Source organism: Plecotus auritus, assembly GCF_963455305.1.
Source record: "Plecotus auritus genome assembly, chromosome: 5".
Classification (NCBI taxonomy): domain Eukaryota; kingdom Metazoa; phylum Chordata; class Mammalia; order Chiroptera; family Vespertilionidae; genus Plecotus; species Plecotus auritus.
The window spans coordinates 128,567,470-128,586,640 of NC_137776.1; the positions used below are offsets into that span (position 1 = coordinate 128,567,470).

General features: G+C 41.1%; 1 protein-coding gene across 1 annotated transcript in view; it reads right to left on the reverse strand.

Annotated features, from left to right (window-relative positions):
- LURAP1L (leucine rich adaptor protein 1 like) overlaps positions 1 to 12,390 on the reverse strand; it is a 52,355-nt gene extending 39,965 nt beyond the window's left edge. The window contains exon 1 of the mRNA XM_080668083.1: positions 11,379 to 12,390. Coding sequence (XP_080524209.1) covers positions 11,379 to 11,684 — 306 coding nt within the window. The 5' untranslated portion in view covers positions 11,685 to 12,390. The remainder of the gene's footprint in view (positions 1 to 11,378) is intronic.
- Between the last annotated feature and the right edge of the window lie 6,781 nt (positions 12,391 to 19,171).

Consider the following 19,171-nt stretch of genomic DNA (forward strand, 5'->3'; position numbering starts at 1 on the left):
CTTTTCTATGTCCCTGATTCTATTATATTCACCAGTCCATTCTGCTCTCCAGATTTCTTTATTCACTTGATTTTTAGATTCACTTGTTGGCAGGTATGTATTTGATGTCATTTTGTTGTTCATAATTTTCATCCCTACCTTTTTCCTCTTCTTCCTCTTCTTAAAGAATACCCTTCAGCATTTCATGTAATCCTGGTTTGGTGGTGATGAACTCCTTTAGCTTTTTCTTGTCTGTGAAGCTCTTTATCTGACCTTAAACTCTGAATGATAGCTTTGCTGGGTAGAACAATCTTGGTTGTAGGTTCTTGCTGTTCATCACTTTGAATATTTCTTGCCACTCCCTTCTGGCCTGCATAGTTTCTGTTGAGAAATCAGCTGACAGCCGTATGGGTACTCCCTTGTAGGTAACTAACCGTTTTTCTCTTGCTGCTTTCAAGATTCTCTCTTTGTCTTTTGCCCTTGGCATTTTAACTATGATGTGTCTTGGTGTGGTCCTCTTTGGATTCCTCTTGCATGGGGTTCTGTGCGCTTCCTGGACTTGTAAGTCCATCTCTTTCAACAGGTAGGGAAAGTTTTCTGTCATTATTTCTTCTAATAGGTTTTCATTATTTTGCTCTCTCTCTTCTTCTGGCACCCCAAAAATTCGGATGTTGGTACGCTTAAAGTTGTCCCAGAGGCTCCTTACACTATCTTCATATTTTTGGATTCTTTTTTCTTTTTGTTTTTCTGGTTGGGTGTTTTTTGTTTCCTCATATTTCAGATCTTTGGTTTGATTCTTGGGGTCCTTTGATCTGCAGTAGAATTTCTGTATATTCTTTATTTCAGACAGTGTATGCTTAATTTCTGACTGGTCCTTTTCCATTTTTTTGGCATTCTCATTAAGGTCCTTGAAGTTCTCACTAAGTTCCTCAGCGGTTTTTAGAAGATTCTTGAGTAACCTTATAAATGTGGTTCTGAACTCTTATGTTGTCCAGTAGTTTGCTTTCCTCCATTTCTTTCATTCATGGCATGTTTCTTTGTCTCCACATTTTGGCTTCTTCCCTGTGTTGATGGAGTGGGGAGTGGCTTTGTGTGGTAGGTGACCTATAGGGGCCAGTAGCTCAGCCTCCCCAATCACCTGAGGAGGATGCTCTTGGTACACCCCCTTGTGGGCTGAGTGCAAAGTCTTGGTGTAGTTAAGCCTTGATTGCTGTTGGTACACTGGGAGGAATTGACCTCCAGGCCAATTGGCTGTGAGGACCCGCTGTGTCTATAATGGAAGAACTGCTGCGCTGGAGCCACGCTTATGGTGCAGGACTTGTTTCAGTGGGGCTTTGGTGCTCACTGAGTCTGCCTCTTGAATGTGTCACTTATGGATGTGAGGAGTTGAAATCTGGTGTCTCACACTACCACTAGGTACACTGGCTTCTGGATCTCCAATGGGGTGCAGGTCAGCTACTGTCTGAGGCCACCCAGCAGGAGCTACAGCGAGAACTACAGTTTTCTCCTCTTTGCTTGGGGTTTGGAGGTTTTGGAGCTGTCTGACCCAGGCTGCAAGTTTGCTAGGTTAAGCTGCGATAGAGCAGGCCATTCATATGCTAAAGCTGCTGCTTGGAGCTTGGGTGGGTTTGTAGATTGTGCAGGGCGGGGTCTCAGGGCGTCACTAGGCTAGGGCGTGACAAACAGCAATGGCTGCCAGTAAGCTGGCTCTGTGTCTCCAACTGCGTCCCCAAGTCTTGCACCCCAGTGCAGTAAACAATTATTCCTGCGTGCAGCCCTGCAAGCAAGCCACTCTCACTTTCCGACCCGATGGCAGACAGTCCAGCTTCTCCCCGTAGGAGTTTGGGTCCCCCGAATCTCCCCAGAAACTGGAGTTCAGAGCAATCGGTTGCTTATCTCCCTTCGGGTTGAAAAAAGCAGCGCTCCCAGTCGCCCGTCACCAGCCCAATACACACGCCTCTGTACCTCAGCTTTTCAGCACTTGTAAACGTCTCACTGCTCTTTTCTCTTTCCTTCAGTTGTAGAACTTCCACTCAGCCAGCCTTCCTGTGGTTCTGGGTGATAGATGTTTTGTCTTTTAGTTGTAGTTTTGAAATTGTTGTGCGAGGCAGCAGTTTAGGTGTTTACCTACGCTGCCATCTTGGATCCTCTCTGGGATTAACATTTTGAAGACTAAGAGGTGTCAGTTAGAATATAGGCTTAACTGCAGTGGGCATGCTGCCTGACCCAACCAAGGCAGTTTTTAATTAGTAACTGGTTGAGGTTTATATGAGAAGTGACAAAATAGGATAAAAATTAACTAGATAAACATTTCTTAAGTTCTGTCAGGAATCTGTTTGTATTACCTAACACCCCACAGTGCCTACCTCAAAAGTGGGTGAGGGATAAGAATATAACAACATATACATGAAAACGTTCACAGTACTAAATGACATAATGTAATCATCCAATGCATGTCAGATGACTTAATAAAGTAAGGAAAATGAAATCTATAGCACCAAAATTATGTGAATGTGTACGTATACTATGCAGTATATATGCAGGCAAAGACATGGAGAAAGACCTGAGAGAATTCATACCAAACTTCAACAGCAGTTTCCTTTGGGGTATAGAGTAATATGGGGGAGCTAAAGTATTGAGGATAAGTGAAGGGAGACCTTTGTTTTCCTTTTTCAGTATGTCTATATTTCTGGAAGTTTTATAATGAAAGAGCATATCTTTAATTTTAAAAAAGGAAACAATAATGTTTTTGAAGAAATACCAAAGGATCCATTGGTAGATGTGAGATGAAATTACTGTAAAAATGTGCATTCACAATAAATGAGCACACTTCGTGGTACTCAGATATAGAATGATTTGTGAGTAATTTAGATCCACCATGTAGCCAGGCTCACAGTGGTTCTTGTTTGAATAAATGGCTGAGAAACCACTTCTAGTGACTTAGTTAAGTTACTTAACTTCTGTAAGCCAGTTTCCTTATCTATAAAATGAACATATGATATATGTGTAATCCATGGACACAGACGAGTGCAGTAAAGGCCTGTAGTGGAGGGCGGCAGTGGGGTGGAGGGAGTCAATGGGGAGGGAAAAGGAGGACATCTCTAATACTTTTAACAATAAAGATAAATTTTTTAAAGAGAGTCATTGGGCTGGTAGCACCAATTTTTTTCTATGACAGATAAAGTATGTCTAACTTTGGTGAAAAAAGTACATGTTGGTATAGCCATTTTAAATACATAGAAATTTGATAATAAATATAATAATAAAAAATAGCTACATATAAACATCCATGTCTTTAGCTATTCCTCCTGGGAGAGCTTATGGTAAATAAGCATACAGTTTAAACTATTTAATATTTTGAAATTCTGAAAGAAAAGCAGATATATACATTTATCCTGGGTGTCAACAAAAGCATAGACGTACTCTCAAGCATGAAATGTAATACCACTGTCGGTTAAAAGCTCAGATCCTGGGGGGAGAGGGGAGGCTTGAAGGGGTCAATAGGGAGAGAAAGGGTACATCTATATTACTTTCAACAATAAAGGTAAATTTTTTTAAAAAAGCTCAGATACTGACTACAACCTAGCTCATCTCCTTACTATCTTGGTAATCTTAAGCATCAACAATAAACCTCAATACTTTATCTATAAGATAACTGTGGAAATTATGTTTAGTTACGATAACTATAAGGTATAACATGTTTAACATAGTACCTGGCACATAGAAAGATCTCATTATATGGTGATGGAAGACCTGACTTGGGGTGGTGAACACAGTACAATATATAGATGATGTATTATAGAATTGTACACCTGGAACCGATACAGTTTTATTAACCAATGTCACCCAAATAAATTCACAATAAATGAATGAATGAATGAATGAATGAAAGGTCTCATTATAAGTGACCAAATATTAGTCTCCAGTTCCTCAGACTACCTAGGATACTGGAAATTAGGTTCATTAACCTATGCTACTATACTCTGCTTGCACTGGAGCTGGGAAAAGGCTATCCACATTTCTTTTTTGCTTTTGTATAGAAATGTGGTCCCTATGGAAGACCTAATGACATGGTTGATGCTATGATAGTCAGCTTGGTAGAAGAGGCGCCTAAGCTTTCATCTGTTGCAAAGCCGCGTTGCCCACCTAGGGCTACTTGTCTAAAGTCAACAGAACAGCCCTGTAATTGACATAGTACCTGTTAGCTGTCACCATTCTCACTGTTTGTGAGTGCCTATGTAATAACTGATTTCCTTATGTCATTGAGTTAACACAGTGCCTTGGTAGATGCCTTTATCCCTATGTGAAAAAGAAATAGTGTTATAACTTGCTCAGAAATGGTATTATAATTTGCTCAGTGCCACATACCAGTGAGTGAGAGAGCCAAGGCTAGAATGAGGGACCATGGAAGAAGAGCTAAAGTCTCTGCAGGGATAGAGTGTTAGGCCCAGACAGCCTGCTGGGCCCTGTTGGTTTATATCCTGTCTTGTTCTAGACGTGACTGGAGTCCTAGCTTGTCTGATTCCAAAGCCGGTGAAGGTTCCAGCAAACCAGAGGTCCATCACATGAGTAGTGAATAAACAACCTTTAAAGAAGAACAACAAAAAAATGTCCTTCAAAGAAATAGAAACACATTCTCAGGGATCCCAGAGACTCCAGACATAAATCCCAGTTTCAGAAGTAGCATCTTAAAAGCTAAAGTCTTATAGTGTGTGAAAAAGTCTTTTAATTGTGACTCACCACTACAAAGTGGAAGGTAAAAAGGTGTTTTTATGCAATCACCCAAGTGAACATAACCAGTTTTAAAATTGGCGTAAAATGTGGTCTCTCAAGGTCAGGGCAGTATGGTTGTGTAACTTGAATGAAAGTGGAAGGTAATTCTTTTTTGTCAGAATATGTTCCTCATGAGTGTACCAATCATTCAGCATACATTCCTATGGACAGGGCCGGGCTCATCAGTTTTTGGAAATGTCACTGTTTTCAAGTTATATATAAATCCTCGGCATTCTGTCTGTGTAACATTACTACTATCTTTGCCTGCACTGCCTTTAATTTTGAGCCACTGTATAAGGAAACATGTTTCAACAAGATTTGTTTACTAGAGTAAGGAAGTTTAATAATACTCCATGCACAACATGACAGAAGAAACTACTGTTAGGAATCAGATTTCCTGATCTCCTTTATGTCTTTATCCCTAATATTAATTAAGCCTATAATTTACATAGTTATTAGGACTTTTAATTCCTTGTACAAGGCACATTTGCTGTGAGAAATCTCCTCAGCTTTATCTGTTGGTCTCAACATTTATGTCTAATCTCCACCATGGCATCACACACCTGCTGATGTATTTGTTTGTAATCTTTCTCTGGCCAAATTATATTCCCATTTTATCTTTTCAGCTCTCTTGTGAACTCATCAAGGAAGTTGCCTTCTACTTTCAGCTTCTCAATTATATATCAAAGGGTTTTCCTTAAGTTTTTGTCCAACTTTAAAAAATAACTAAATTTTAGCACCAATGATATAAATAAATCTGTTGCCTACTTAAGTTGAAGTATAGCTGATGCAAGTGTGACGTTCATGTAGTAAAATTCTTTTTGAGGGTATATGAGATAAATTTTCTTTCTTTTTAAATAAAAATATATTTTATTGATTTTACAGAGAGAAAGGGAGAGAGATAGAGAATTAGAAACATTGATAAGAGAGAAACATAGATCAGCTGCCTCCTGCATGCACCCTACTGGGGATGTGCCCACAATCAAGGTACATGCCCTTGACCGGAATTGAACCTGGGACTCTTCAGTCTGCAGGCCGAGGCTCTATCCACTGAGCCAAACCAGTTAAAACAATAATTTTTTCTTTTTACTACAAAATAAGTAAGCCATTTAACACAGGGTACACACATGAAAAAGATCAGTGAGAGAAAGTATCGGTAACATTTTTTTTTACTATTTTATTATTATTATTTTAAATTTATCTTTATTGTTGAAAGTATTACAGATATCCCCTTTGTTTTTTTGTTTTTCCCGTTGAAACCCCTCCACCCCACACCTGCCCCTCCCAGGCCTTCACAAGATTTGTCTGTGTCCAAGGGCTATGCATATATGCATATGAGTTCCCCACTAATCACTCCCCCACCCTCCCACCCCGCCTTCCCTCTGAAAGATAACATTTTGATTTATGTTCCAGTATTACTTGATATGTCTGCATTTGTGTCTACTACTGTATTTGCCTAGAAAACTTTATTAAAGCAAGAGTTGATGAATTGGGTGAGGTATTTAAATGCTTTAGTAGTAGGAAAAAATAACTTGAGATTGTTTTTACCTCACTACTACATAGCTGCTATGCAAATAATGGGCAAAAATATGGAAATCAGGACACAATATTTTCAAATTAGTTTTTATAGTGGCACTGCAGTAACCATCCCAACATAATAAAGAGTTGACTAAAATCCAGAATATGGCATCTACAAGTAATACGTACTTCTTTACAAACTCTACTTTGATTTTGTAAACAGTAATTACGTAGGAAGGCAAATGTGGAAGGTGTATTAGACTCCTTCTAATTCCAGGTTCTAGTTCTTTAGTAATTGCTTTTATAATCTCCTGCATTTCAAATTTCTTCCAGAGTAAATTGATGTAGATAATTTTCACTCTCAAGCTAGATGTACGATATGGACGCATTGAAGTAGCACTAAAACTCTTCACACATATTGTAAAAGTGCAATATAAAATTAATCATTAAGAAATAAAATGCAGGTTCTGACAGAGATTATTTATAATTATTGGAAAATATTCTGAGATAGTCTAGAACTTAGAGTAATACTACTTGATAAGTAATGCTTAAAGTCCCACTCTTAAGAAAATTTTGCAAAAGGAACCTTTACGCACTGAAGTATAATACTCATAACAATGTATTGGTGCCACCCCCTCCAAAAAAAGGAGTCTTTGCATAGAGAGTAGGAAGAAAATTTCAAATATAACAGACCTTGCATGACCAGCTTTTTAAAGTAGGCATTTTGTTCTATATGCCCAAGGTCTAGAGGCAGACCTGGTACATAGTAGGCGCTCAATAAATATTTGTTGGTTATTGAATGAACCCCTGTCTGAAACAACCCCGGGCATACATCCTGAAGGATTCTTTTGATTGGTCTCTTAGTACTTTAGGGGGTGATAAGATATAGCAGATGTATAAAAACTCTATTTTGAAGGGAAATTATTGGGATACAGACCAGAATGGTCACAAAAACACAGTACATGGATTCAGATGATATGAGTTAAGTTGTGATTCTGTCCACTAATTAGCTGTGTGACCTTGGCCTGCTTTCTCAGCCTTCTCTAAGCCACAATGGTCATATTTGTAAAATATGAAAGAAAAGAATTCCTTTCCCATTATGGTCTTAGACGCAAATGATATGACAGATATTAAAACACTCTGTGAACTGAAAAGTAGTGAACAAATATTATTGAGCTTAATTTGTACAAGAGCTCTGAAATCTATTTCCAATTTTATCATACATTTCCTATGTGCAACTCTTCATTTTTTATTGTATTGTCAATTTTCCTCATCTTTAAATTAAAAATAAAAATACTTTATACATTGGGAAAATTTGCTCCCTCCCCCAAATATCCTGATATTCCTGAAAAATTTCTTTTGCAATATTTTCCTTCCTACACCTCTATTATGTATGGTGCTCTTTATGTTGTTAATAAGAGTTTCAACATTAAGAAAATTGATTACAGAAACAGATTCTCCCCCCTCTTCAATCTTTTTCAACTTTCTTCCACTACAATGCATTTCACAGGCCTCTATGAGCATGGATTATAACATTAACTGATAAGAGTTAAGGAAATGATTCATAAAAGCATAAAAGGAGATGAGAGAGACAATGATAAAGTCATGTGCATGTAAAGAATCTTAGGACTACTTCCCTGCAAGACTAGGCTGTATTGTGTCCATGGTATACACATCCATTCTAATAGGAAAAGAAGGAGGCGAATTCCTGGAAGTCTCTAGAAAGGTGTGTGCATGGCTAAGGTATTTCTTAGGAAGGAATTATGAAGGCAAGACCAAAGCCTGATAATTCTAGACTATCCAGAAGAAAAATCTGTGAACAACTCAAAATAATGAGCATGAAATATGGGGTCGAAGCTTAACTCAATGCTCATGGTAGAGGATAGACAAGGACATAATAATCATGATTAAGAGATCATAGCTCAACTTCTCTAGATGGAGACACTAGGGAAGATAGGAAGAACTGCATCTGTTCAGTGTTTATAAGAAAACTGCCAAGTCTACATGAAAACAAATCTGTTGCTTTGCAACTATGCTAAAGCTAAGCACCCAGAGAGTTATGTAAAATGGGGGGAAACTCTCTCATTGGTCAGGGAATATACCTGTTTTCAGTCCCTTCTCTCTCACGTCTCATGGCCAGTGTTATCATGTGCTCCATGGAGACCTTTATTAGAGCACAAAATTGAACACAAGAAATCTGTTCTGGCATGAATTCTCCTAAGCACATAGATGCTTCACATAGAAAATATAATGAATAGTCCATTTTGCAATGTGCCTCTGCTGTTACTGTTTCTATTTGCTTTTTAAAGTTTATTTCTTAATATACCATAATCAATACACATAGCAAGATCTGGTTTGGGGAAATTGATTTTTTTTTAACTCTATAACATTTTCATTAAGAAAAACAGATATATCTAGAAAGTGTTGAAGAGGAACAGAATACATGACCTCTATATATACCACTTTGGAATTTGGATTATTTTGAGCTGAAGACAATCAAGACCCAGCAGGCTGGAGAAAAAAAATTTACTTCTCCCTTAACTACCTGAAAGAATTTAGATAGGGGGCCTGGTTCAGAAAGAGAGCTATTACCAGAGATAACTTTTATCTGAATAACCCAACTGTAAGCCAGGCAAACATCTAATTTCCAAACATCTGCTCTTCTTCTTGGCCTGAGAATTACCTTTCTCCCCTTTGAAGCCCTAGGGCCCTATTCCATTACTTTTCTCAGAGAGGCAAAGAAGCCTCAACTGCCTAACTTGACCTTGTGTCGCACATTTTATTGGGGTTACCATACAGATGAAATTAAATTTGTTTTTCTCCTGTTAATCTGTCTTATGTCAGTTTACTTGTTAGACCAGCCAAAGAACCGAGAAGAATAGGAGGAAATTTTCCTCCTTAGTAGTGTCTTTAGTTGTTAATAACCAGATGTGTGGGTTTTTTTTTTACCCTACAGAGTTACAGAACACATTTGGCTTGATACACTAAAAATAATAAATGGCAAATAAGTACAAGAAATTGGAGAGCCTTAATAGAGAGGTTCCTTGACTTTTTCATTTTGTATTTTCAGCAGCCAGTTAATTACCAGGTATAATAAATGCTTAGTAAATACTTGTTGAATAACGAATATGTATAACCTGTGTGTCTGGACAGTGAAACATAAATATAGTATAAAATCATTTGCATTACATATGATGTATGAATATATACACATACAACTACCCATTCATGTGTTGTGTGTGCATGCAACACACACACACACACACACACACATATATATATATTTCTCACCTGAGGATATGTTTTTATTTTATTATATTTATTTATTTTTAAATACGTATTATATTGATTTCAGTGAGGAAGGGAGAGGCAGAGAGAGAGAAACATCAGTGATGAGAGAGAATCATTGATTGGCTGCCTCCTGCACACCTGCTACTGGGGATCGAGCCTGCAACCCGGGCATGTGCCCTTGACCGGAATCGAACCAGGGACTCCTTAGTCCACAGGCCGATGCTCTATCCACTGAGCCAAACCAGCTAGGGCTGATTTTATTTATTTTTTAAAGAAAGATGGAAGGACAGAAAGAGGGAGGAGAACCTGGATATGAGAGAAACATTGATCAGTTGCCTCCCAAATGGGCCCCCACTGGAGATCAAACCAGCAACCTAGGTATGTGCCCTGACAAGGAATTGAACCCACAACCTCTTGGTGTACGGGAGGATGCTCCAACCAACTGAGGCATGGGGCTAGGGCTATTGCTATATATTTTTTAAACATCTGGGCATTCCATGTTGGGAGAAAATGAATACTTGAGACATAAAAGATACAGAATGGCTTTAAAGAACTTGAGAGAGGTTTTTAGAGTGTTTCCTAGAGCCTTCATGTGGTGAAAATTCTGAAAATGGGACATATCTTGAAGACTGGCTTTTTGTGCTCATATGATTGCCAAGATTACTTTAGGCTGTGGAATTCATTCCCTCCAGAGTGTTCCAACTGCAGAAAGGGAGGAGGGAAACACCTCTGGTTACTTCTTTTTAATGCAAAGCTCCAGTAGACAGCATCATTTATGTAGAAAATCCTTCCAACCATCCCTTGAGAAGGCCTCTGTTTCAACTTTCCTTCTCCCCAACCTGGTAGAAAATGCTGTTGATTTGTTGTCATTTTCTTCAAAATATTCGGGAAGGAATCATTTCCTCCAATCACTTCATTGTACAAATAAACTGAGGCCACATAGAAGTGACTTGCACAAGAGCTTCTGGCAAGTGCCTTTATCTAAATCCATCCAGAATAAGTAGTGTTCCTGTCCCTGTACTCCTCCCACCCTCCCTTTCTTAGGCTAACATTTACAAACAGCACAGAACACTGTTGCAGATTGAGAATTGAGGGGGAAGGGTAGGAAGTGGTTATTAGCAAATCCCTGGGCCTGGAGATCACCTGCTCTCTTGGATCAAAACAGTGTAACAAGCTATTCATGAGAACATCCAGGATAGGACGAGTGGGCCATTGTTTTCAGAACCAGCTGTGGAGAATCAGCTCAACAGTGGCCTTGGAACAGCAGCTGCACCAAGGGGCGGAGGCCACGGAGGTGGGAGAGGAGTGAGAGAGCTAGTCAGGCCGGCTGCAGGGACCCCGCGGCGCCACCTCTCGGCAAACCCGGAAGTGTTTCCGTAATAAGTGCAATGGCCTGAGCCACCTTTTTGAACCTCAAGTGTGAATGGCTCCTAGCAGGCCCCAGATGCTTCTGTAGTAACCGCAAACCCTGGGGGGATTGGTGCCCGGAAGACTGCGCTCTGGCCGCTAAATGGTCAGAGCCAGGGAGCACCAAGTCCTCGCAATCAGAAAGTACACAGAACAGAGCAGGCTCTGCTCTCTTGGCGAACTGTGAACCGAGCAAAGTCCGGGGTAAACAAGCCTTGCAGAGGCTGCCTCCAGACCTGCACCCCCTGTGTGCTCCTCTCCCCCTCATTTCCCACGCATCGCAACCCACCCCTGCAGCCCTGGCCACCCTCTCTCAGGCCCTATCCTCCCATCTCCGATCTCCGCATTTTTTTTTTTTTTTTTTTTGGCCGGGGAGGCCCCCATCCCCACAGCTGGCGCACCACACTCACCATCTCTTGCCTGAGGAGGTGCAGCTTGGTTTCCAGCCTCTCCAGGGTGCTGGAGTGGCTACGTCTTCCTGGGGAGCCCGAGGTTGGGGAGGACGAAGAGGAGGACGACAAGGAGGGAGGGAGGCTGCAGCAGCTGCTGCTGCTACTACAGCCACCACCGCCGCCGCCGCTCCCCCCACAGGGGTCCCTGATCCTTTCCAGGGGAACCGGCTCCTCCCCACGCAGCGAGCGCACTAGGCTCTCTGGCACTTTGCGCCCCAGCTTCAGCTCGATGTCTCTGAGGTCTGGCACTGTCGCGTCTTCCATGACTTTTCAAGAGCGATGATAATGGCAGGAAAATGCTGCGCCTGCGAGGTGGCAGCGGCTTCTAAGTCGGCCCGAGGTCAGAGGGCCCCTCCAGCCGCCAGGGTGTCTATCCTCGGCGGATCCAGAGCACCATCCGCTCCATAACCGCCTGTGCGTATCCACCCTGCAATCTGCACAGGACGCACAGGGTCCCAGCCGCAGTCCCCTGGTCGTGGTAACTCCTCCGACTCTTACCAAGATTATAGAGACCAATTCATCCTCTTCCCTTTTGGCCACTCCACTGCGAAGTTGAGTTAATTGATATTGCAGAGAGGGGGAGAATGCAAGTACTACAGACCGAAAGGAAATAGAGGGAAATGAAGCCTGCTCTAGTTTTCTGGGGGAAAATCACGTTATAAAACTGTCCATCACATCCCTGCGCCATTCACTGACTGCCCATCTGGTCCCGCGCGACACAAAATAATGATGTGGCCACACTCCAGCGTCGTTTCATTTTCCAGCCATAAATCGCCCAGCTTTCAAAGGATCGTCAGAAATCATCTCTGGTCAGTGAGAGAGGAGGGCGGGCGAGTGCACGGACGCATACAAGGAGATAGTACGCAGGAGTTTAAGGGCTTCCTCGTTCCAGTAGAAATACCCTTCTTGCCATTTAGGCTGTTTGATCCAAGTCATTGTGTTCCTGCGAGCCTCAGAAACTTTAAACTGCGCTGGCAGGTGGACCAAGCCAGGGCCAACCCCTGTACCCCTGTACCGTATATCCTAGGCAAGAAGAGCAACACATTTCCGCACCCCTGCTGCCAGTGGTAGTTTCAGCGCCCTGTTTTAGTTGGGAGTTCCTAATAGGAGTATTAGATTTCAGTTTTCCCGGCGGAATTGCCTGGCACCTACAACCTTTACAACAGCGAATATTGGAGGCAGAATAATGACTTCAAAGGTTGTGTCATACCCCACCCCACCCCATCTTCCCAAGGCAAAAATATAACTTTAAAAGCCTTTTCTAATAATTTTATACGAATAAAAAGTAACCAAGTGAGAATGCACAACAAAAATTAATGGTCTTACTTAATGTAACAGTATGTCACCACAAGCAGAAGTGAAGAATTAAATAGCCAGAATAATGCATATGATTACTGAAGATAGCTATGGATTTTAAAAGGGGGAAGTTGCTGAGATGCTTTTACTTTAATTATGGAGGGAAAATATTGAGCATAACTAGTCAAAAAGTTGTCTTTGATAATTTGTATTTTCAACTATATAAGAGCATGCCATCTGTTGATCTGAGATACTTTTACCAAGGAAGTTATTATGGATTACTAGTGGCCCGGTGCACATTAAAAGGGGATTAATTAGAGGAAGTAATTTAATATTGCTATTTGCCCTTTCTCTATAATAGAAGTGTCAGAGATGAAAGAAAATTAGTAAAATGTATATGAAAACCTTCCTCCTGTTAGAGTCTGGGGCGCACCATGGGACCGAGTCAAGTCCCCGCCCACCCACATGCGCCTCAAAATCGCGTGAGACCCAGACCGGGCCGCCCCCCCACCCCACCCATTGGGATAGATCCAGACCTGGCTAGTCCCACCCTTGTCAAGCCCCTCAGGGAACATAGCCTCAGGTCCCCTGGCCCAGCGCCAGGACGGGGGGCGTGGCCTGAGGTCCCCCAGCCCAGACCACCAGACCAGGGTGATGGGGCCTGCCCTGAGGTCCCCCATCAAGCCCCACCAGGTGTGGGACATGGCCTGAGGTCCCCCATCAAGCCCCGCCGGGGGGAGAGGGGGGGGGCGCACACAGCCTCAGGTCCCCCAGCCCAGCACTGGGAGTGGGGAACAGCCTCAGGTCCCCCCTGGGCGGGGGGCGCATCCTGAGTTCTCCCGACCCAGCACTGGGGGTGCACCTTGAGGTCCCCTGTCAAGCCCTGCCAGGCAGGGGAGCATAGCCTCAGGTCCCCAGGCCTGGTGCAGGGTGGGGGGCGTGGCCTTAAGTCCCCTGTCAAGCCCCACCTGGTGGGGGGCGTGGCCTGGAGCTGGGGCTGGGGGAGCAGCCTGAGGTCCCCTAGCCCAGCACCAGGATGGGAAGTGCACCTTGAGGTCCCCCGTCAAGCCCCACAGGGGCGGGGAGGGTGTAGCCTCAGGTCCCTGCTGATTGCTTGTTAAGGCTCCTTATGGGAACTTGGCCTCAGCTGTGGGTGCAGCCATCTTTGTGATGGAGTGATGGTTAATTAGCATATTCCCTCTTTATTAGGATAGGTTTGATTCAACATGGAATTTATGCTAATATCTTCAAGAGGAGGATACCATTTTCAATACAATAAAGTCTAATTTTAGGGTTCCATTGGAATATTTTGAAATATGGCCCTCCTATTTCTGGGACAAATAAGTATTTGTGGTATCGGTCCTTCCGACCTCCATTCCCAGGGACATCACTCGGGTTTTGTCAACACTTGTAAGTTCAGAGGCAGACATTTCTGAGACTTTGTTTCTAGACTCATCTAGAAAGTCTAGGGATAGGAAACGGCGCTTCTGAATGACGTATTTCATGTCAGGGAGAAAGTTGCTGAAGTTCTCTTGTCAGCATGTCAAATATTTTTGTTATTTCTCACTCTTAAAAAAATAGAGAATAGTTGTAAATTAGGTGGCCCTTTTTAAAGTTGGAACAACCATTTATGGAATCAAAGGAGAACAAGACTAAATCTCAACTCACTGATAAAACTACATGCTTTGTACTAAATTTGGAAAACCACAGGCCCATTGCGTAAGAATTGCACTGTGACATGTAATTATGGAAGGCTTGCATCTCAGTCAAGAACAGGTTTTTTAAAAATTATAAAACCCTTACAAAGTTCATAACAGAGTTGGCTGAGAAGAGTAGCTTACAAATACACTATCTACCTTGAACTTGGTCAATTTAAAAAGTTTATTGTCAAATTATCATCAATATAATCTACAAAAAAAGGAACACTTCCTTTGCTGTGAGTCACAGACAATAAAATTAGTATTTGATACTGGTGAAAACTCAAAAATAGAAAAAAACAAATTTGCCTTTTAAAGGTCAGCAGAGAAAATTCCTCTGAAATTAAAAATATGACCCATATTGAAAGTAATACTTTGTGCCAGTACAATAAATGTTAAGACTTACATTTTCTCAGTTTAATGCTTTATGATATTTAAAATAGAGACATTTTGCCCTAGCTGGTTTGGTTCAGTGGCGAGCATCAACCTGTGGACTCAAGAGTTCTGGGTTTGATTCCAGTCAAGGGCACATGCCCAGGTTGCAGGTTCGATCCCCAGTAGGGGGCATGCAGGAGGCAGCCGATCAATGATTCTCTCTCATTATTGATATTTCTATTTCTCTTTCCCTCTCCCTTCCTCTCTGAAATCAATAAGTATATACTTAAAAAAAATATAGAGACATTTTGAATGCTGAAATGCTAATTTTCAAAACATTTTAGAATCAACCCGGCTAGTATGGCTTAGTGGTTGAGCATCAACCCATAAACCAGGAGGTCATGACATGATTCAATTCCCTGTCAGGGCACATGCATGCTCAATCTCCAATAGGGGGCGTGCAAGAGGTAGCCAATCAGTGATTCTCTCTCATCATTGATGTTTTTCTCTCTCTCCCTCTCTTTTCCTCTCTGAAATTTATATATATATATATATATATATATATATATATATATATATATATATTTACAAAAACACATACTAGAATCAGAGAACTCTTATTAGGCCTCTAATAGATTGTGTTAACCCTGTCATTACTGCTTTATATAGTCTGATCTCAGACATTCTTTATCCAAAATGTTAAAAAAATAAGGGTCTTTTTATCTTTGAGTCTTAAGACTATTTTTTGCTTCTTTTTAGGATTCTTCTATGATTAAGAAAAGAAAATGTGTGAGGAGTTTAACCCATTGCTGTTATCCTGGTAAGTTAATTGCACATCTTGATTGGAGGAATTAGTTGCAAGAACTTGGTCCAGGATGAGGACTAGGGGTAGGAGTGATTGAGGGTATCAATGAGATGAAGAGGGCACACAGGGAGAACTGAGAAAGAAATAAGGAAAAACCCTTCAGAGCAACTATATATATATATATATATATATATATATATATATATATATATATATATATAAAATATTTTTATTGATTTCAGAGAGGAAGGGAGAGGGAAAGAGAGATAGAAACATCAATGATGAGAGAGAATCATTGATTGGCTGCCTTCTGCACACCCCCACTGGGGATCAAGCTCACAACCTGGGCATGCGCTCCTGATGGGGAATCAAACCTGGGACCCTTCAGTCTGCAGGCCAACACTCTATCTATTGAGCCAAACCAGCCAGGGCTATATTTTTATTTTTTGTTAATCCCAAAGATATTTTTCCATTGAATGGAGAGACACATTGATTGGTTGTCTCCCCAGGCACCCTGACCAGGGCCAGGGGTCAAGCCTGAAACCTAGGTACGTGCCCTTGACCAGAATTGAACCCCGGACCCTTCAGTCCGCAGGATGATGCTCTATCCACTGAGCCAAACTAGCTAGGGCACCAGAGCAACCATTTTATATTTTAACTAGTGTCCCAGTGCACGGATTTGTCCACATTGGAAGGAAATTATTTAGAAGAAATATTTTAATATCGCTATTAACCCTTCTCTATAATAGAAGTGTCAACCAAATTCACAATCAGGATTCTACTGAGTCTCCTATCTACCTACTCCAGGACTTCTGTGAGGATCAAATGAGATGAGGCATGTGAAAATGCTTCACAAACATTTGGTTAAACTGTAAAATGTTTGCACCTGGCTATAAAGTAAGTCAGGTTCCTGGACTGAAGAAACTCCAAGGTGGCTAGTTGATAGGGAGAGGAAGTTGGGCTTGCTGCATGACATCATTACCTGGCAACCACAGTGACCATTTTTGGGCTGGGCTGTGGACCGCATTTTGCACCATGGGCTCTGGCAAGGTTGGCTGCGATTTGGTGGGGTGTCGCACCGGGGTGGTGGCAGGGCCTGTGTCCCACTTGGGGGAAGCCGAGTGTTGGTTTTTCAGCACCAGGTTCCATGGTGCTGTTTATTTTTAAATGGCCAGTGCACTTCGTGGCAGCTCCTGCGTTGAGCATCTGCCCCCAGGTAGTCAGTGCACATCATAGCTACCGGTCAGAGGGAAGGAAGGACACTTAGCCTTTTATATATATAGATGAGTCAGTCTTAACAGCACTTCCTTCCTGATTCAGCCTTTCTTGTCCATCTCTAATCATTTCTTATATCCTTAATTAAGAGCACCTGCCAGCAACAACCTAACAACCTAAGGGTGTTTCTCCAAGGCTGATATGTTGAAAAATAAATTTATGAAAGTAGTTATTGTTTTTGTGTTTGTGGTACATTTTTTAAACCCAGACTACCTTATATATGCTTCCTTTTCTAACTGCCTTATATATGAACTAGATTTGCCTTTGTTTTCTTTTCTATTTAAACTAAGGAATCTAAGCATGGGTATTAAACTATGGAGAAATTTAAGAAACTGAATTTCTTCCTCAGTTGAATTGTGTGTCCAGAGGAGGAAAGGAAGCCTCTTATTTATCATTTCAAAAAACACAACACAACAAAACCCAGTGTCTAATTTAATAGGAACATTGTTGAACTCAGATGACAGGTTTTAAAAGAATGTCTCATTCCTCCCAAAACAGAGTGATGTGGTGTATGCTTCACACATTCCACGCTTAGAACATTTTTTGGTATGAGACTTATAGCAATAGTAGACTCAGCAAGACTGTATGGTGTGAGTAATGCCACTCCTTACTCTGCTGGCATTGTGGTTAAAAGAAAAAAGACCTTCCACCTTCTCCCAGGCACTGATTCAAGGTTTTCAGCATTCCCAGATCTTGCTGGCACCAAGTTCAAGGACTAGGGCAGATTCTCTAACCTGAGACTCCATTCCCCACAGTGCAGAATAATATCAAGCAGCTTACTGCCTCAAATTACTCTTAAGAATTTCAAGTAACTATTTAGTGGGTATCAGCTTCTTTGGATCTTTGTTTTAAATGTGTAGGGATGCTGTTTCTATAAATATTTTTGTTTAGCTGATGATGTGCTTAACGAGGAAGATGTCATACAAAACTAAAGAATGTTGCCCTAGCTGGTTTGGCTCAGTGGGCCAGAGTGTCGGCCTGCAAACTGGGTTTGATTCCGGTCAAGGGCACATGCCCAGGTTGCGGACTCAATCCCCAGTAGGGGTGTGCAAGAGACAGCCAATCAAAGATTCTAATCATTGATGTTTCCATCTCTCTTTCTCTCTCCCTTCCTCTCTGAAATCAATAGAAATATATGAAAACAAACAAACAAAACAATAACAACAAAAAACCTTAAAGAATGTTGATCATTTCCATACATAGTAGACATATATTTGCTAAAGCTGCAAAGATTTTATTCTATTTATGGGGTGATTTCATTCACCTATTTTGTAGCTGGGTCTCTTTTACAGCATAAAATCATCTAGTTTATTACCAACCTGAGCTACTTATGCATGTGTGTATATATATATCACTGCATCTGTCTATCTATCTATCTATCTATCTATCTATCTATCTATCTATCTATCATCTATTATCTGAAATGCCTCTCCCTAAGAAGCACAGATCCTTTAAATAGTACACTGATTGGAATCTAATTAATATTTATAATCAGAGCTAAACACTTCCCTGAGAGATTTAGTAGACAATACTAAAAGTAGGTCACCAGCATCTAAGTCAGCCTTATCCCCTCTTCTCAATCCCTGTCAAATCTCTCTGCCTTCGTTATGTGTAAAGAGTACTTTATTTGCTTTTACATGTTTGGCTGAGCTCTGAATTCCTTCTGAAATACGCAAAGCCAGGGCCCAGGAAAGAGACCTCTTCAGTGAAGCTAACCTGGGTCTCTTCCTTTGTAGCCATCCCAGTTTGGCTTATAAAATAGACTATAGGTTGTATTTCAATGGCATGCTGATAAATGTTTATAACTATCTCTCTGAAAATATATAAAGAACTGATTTGTAGCTTTTGACAATTTTCATGGCGTAACTATTCCACTGTGGCTGATTTCAAGCTATGGAGGCAGCTTTGAATGCTTATGTAAAGCCACAGGGAAGAAATAGATAACGGGCTTTTTCCTAATCAGGAAAAAGGTATTAAAAATGACAGGCTAGTTTATCCCTTTAGTCATAATCACCTATGGTTAGATAATAACAACTATCAGCTTTTTATTAAAGTATGCTTTTTTATAGGCTAGAAAACTTTGATCACAGAAATAATCTTATCCTGTAATCCAGTGGCATAGTTATGGACATAATTTATAGAATCCACCTTTCATATCTTTTACCAAACACCTTGACTTCTAAAATCAAATATGAGGTGGGTGGTAACCATAGATAGTGTAAGTATGAAAACAAACATAAAGGGCCTAAAGAAATCTCCTATTTCCATGTCCTAGCTTAGAGACATCCTTTTGGATTTGATAT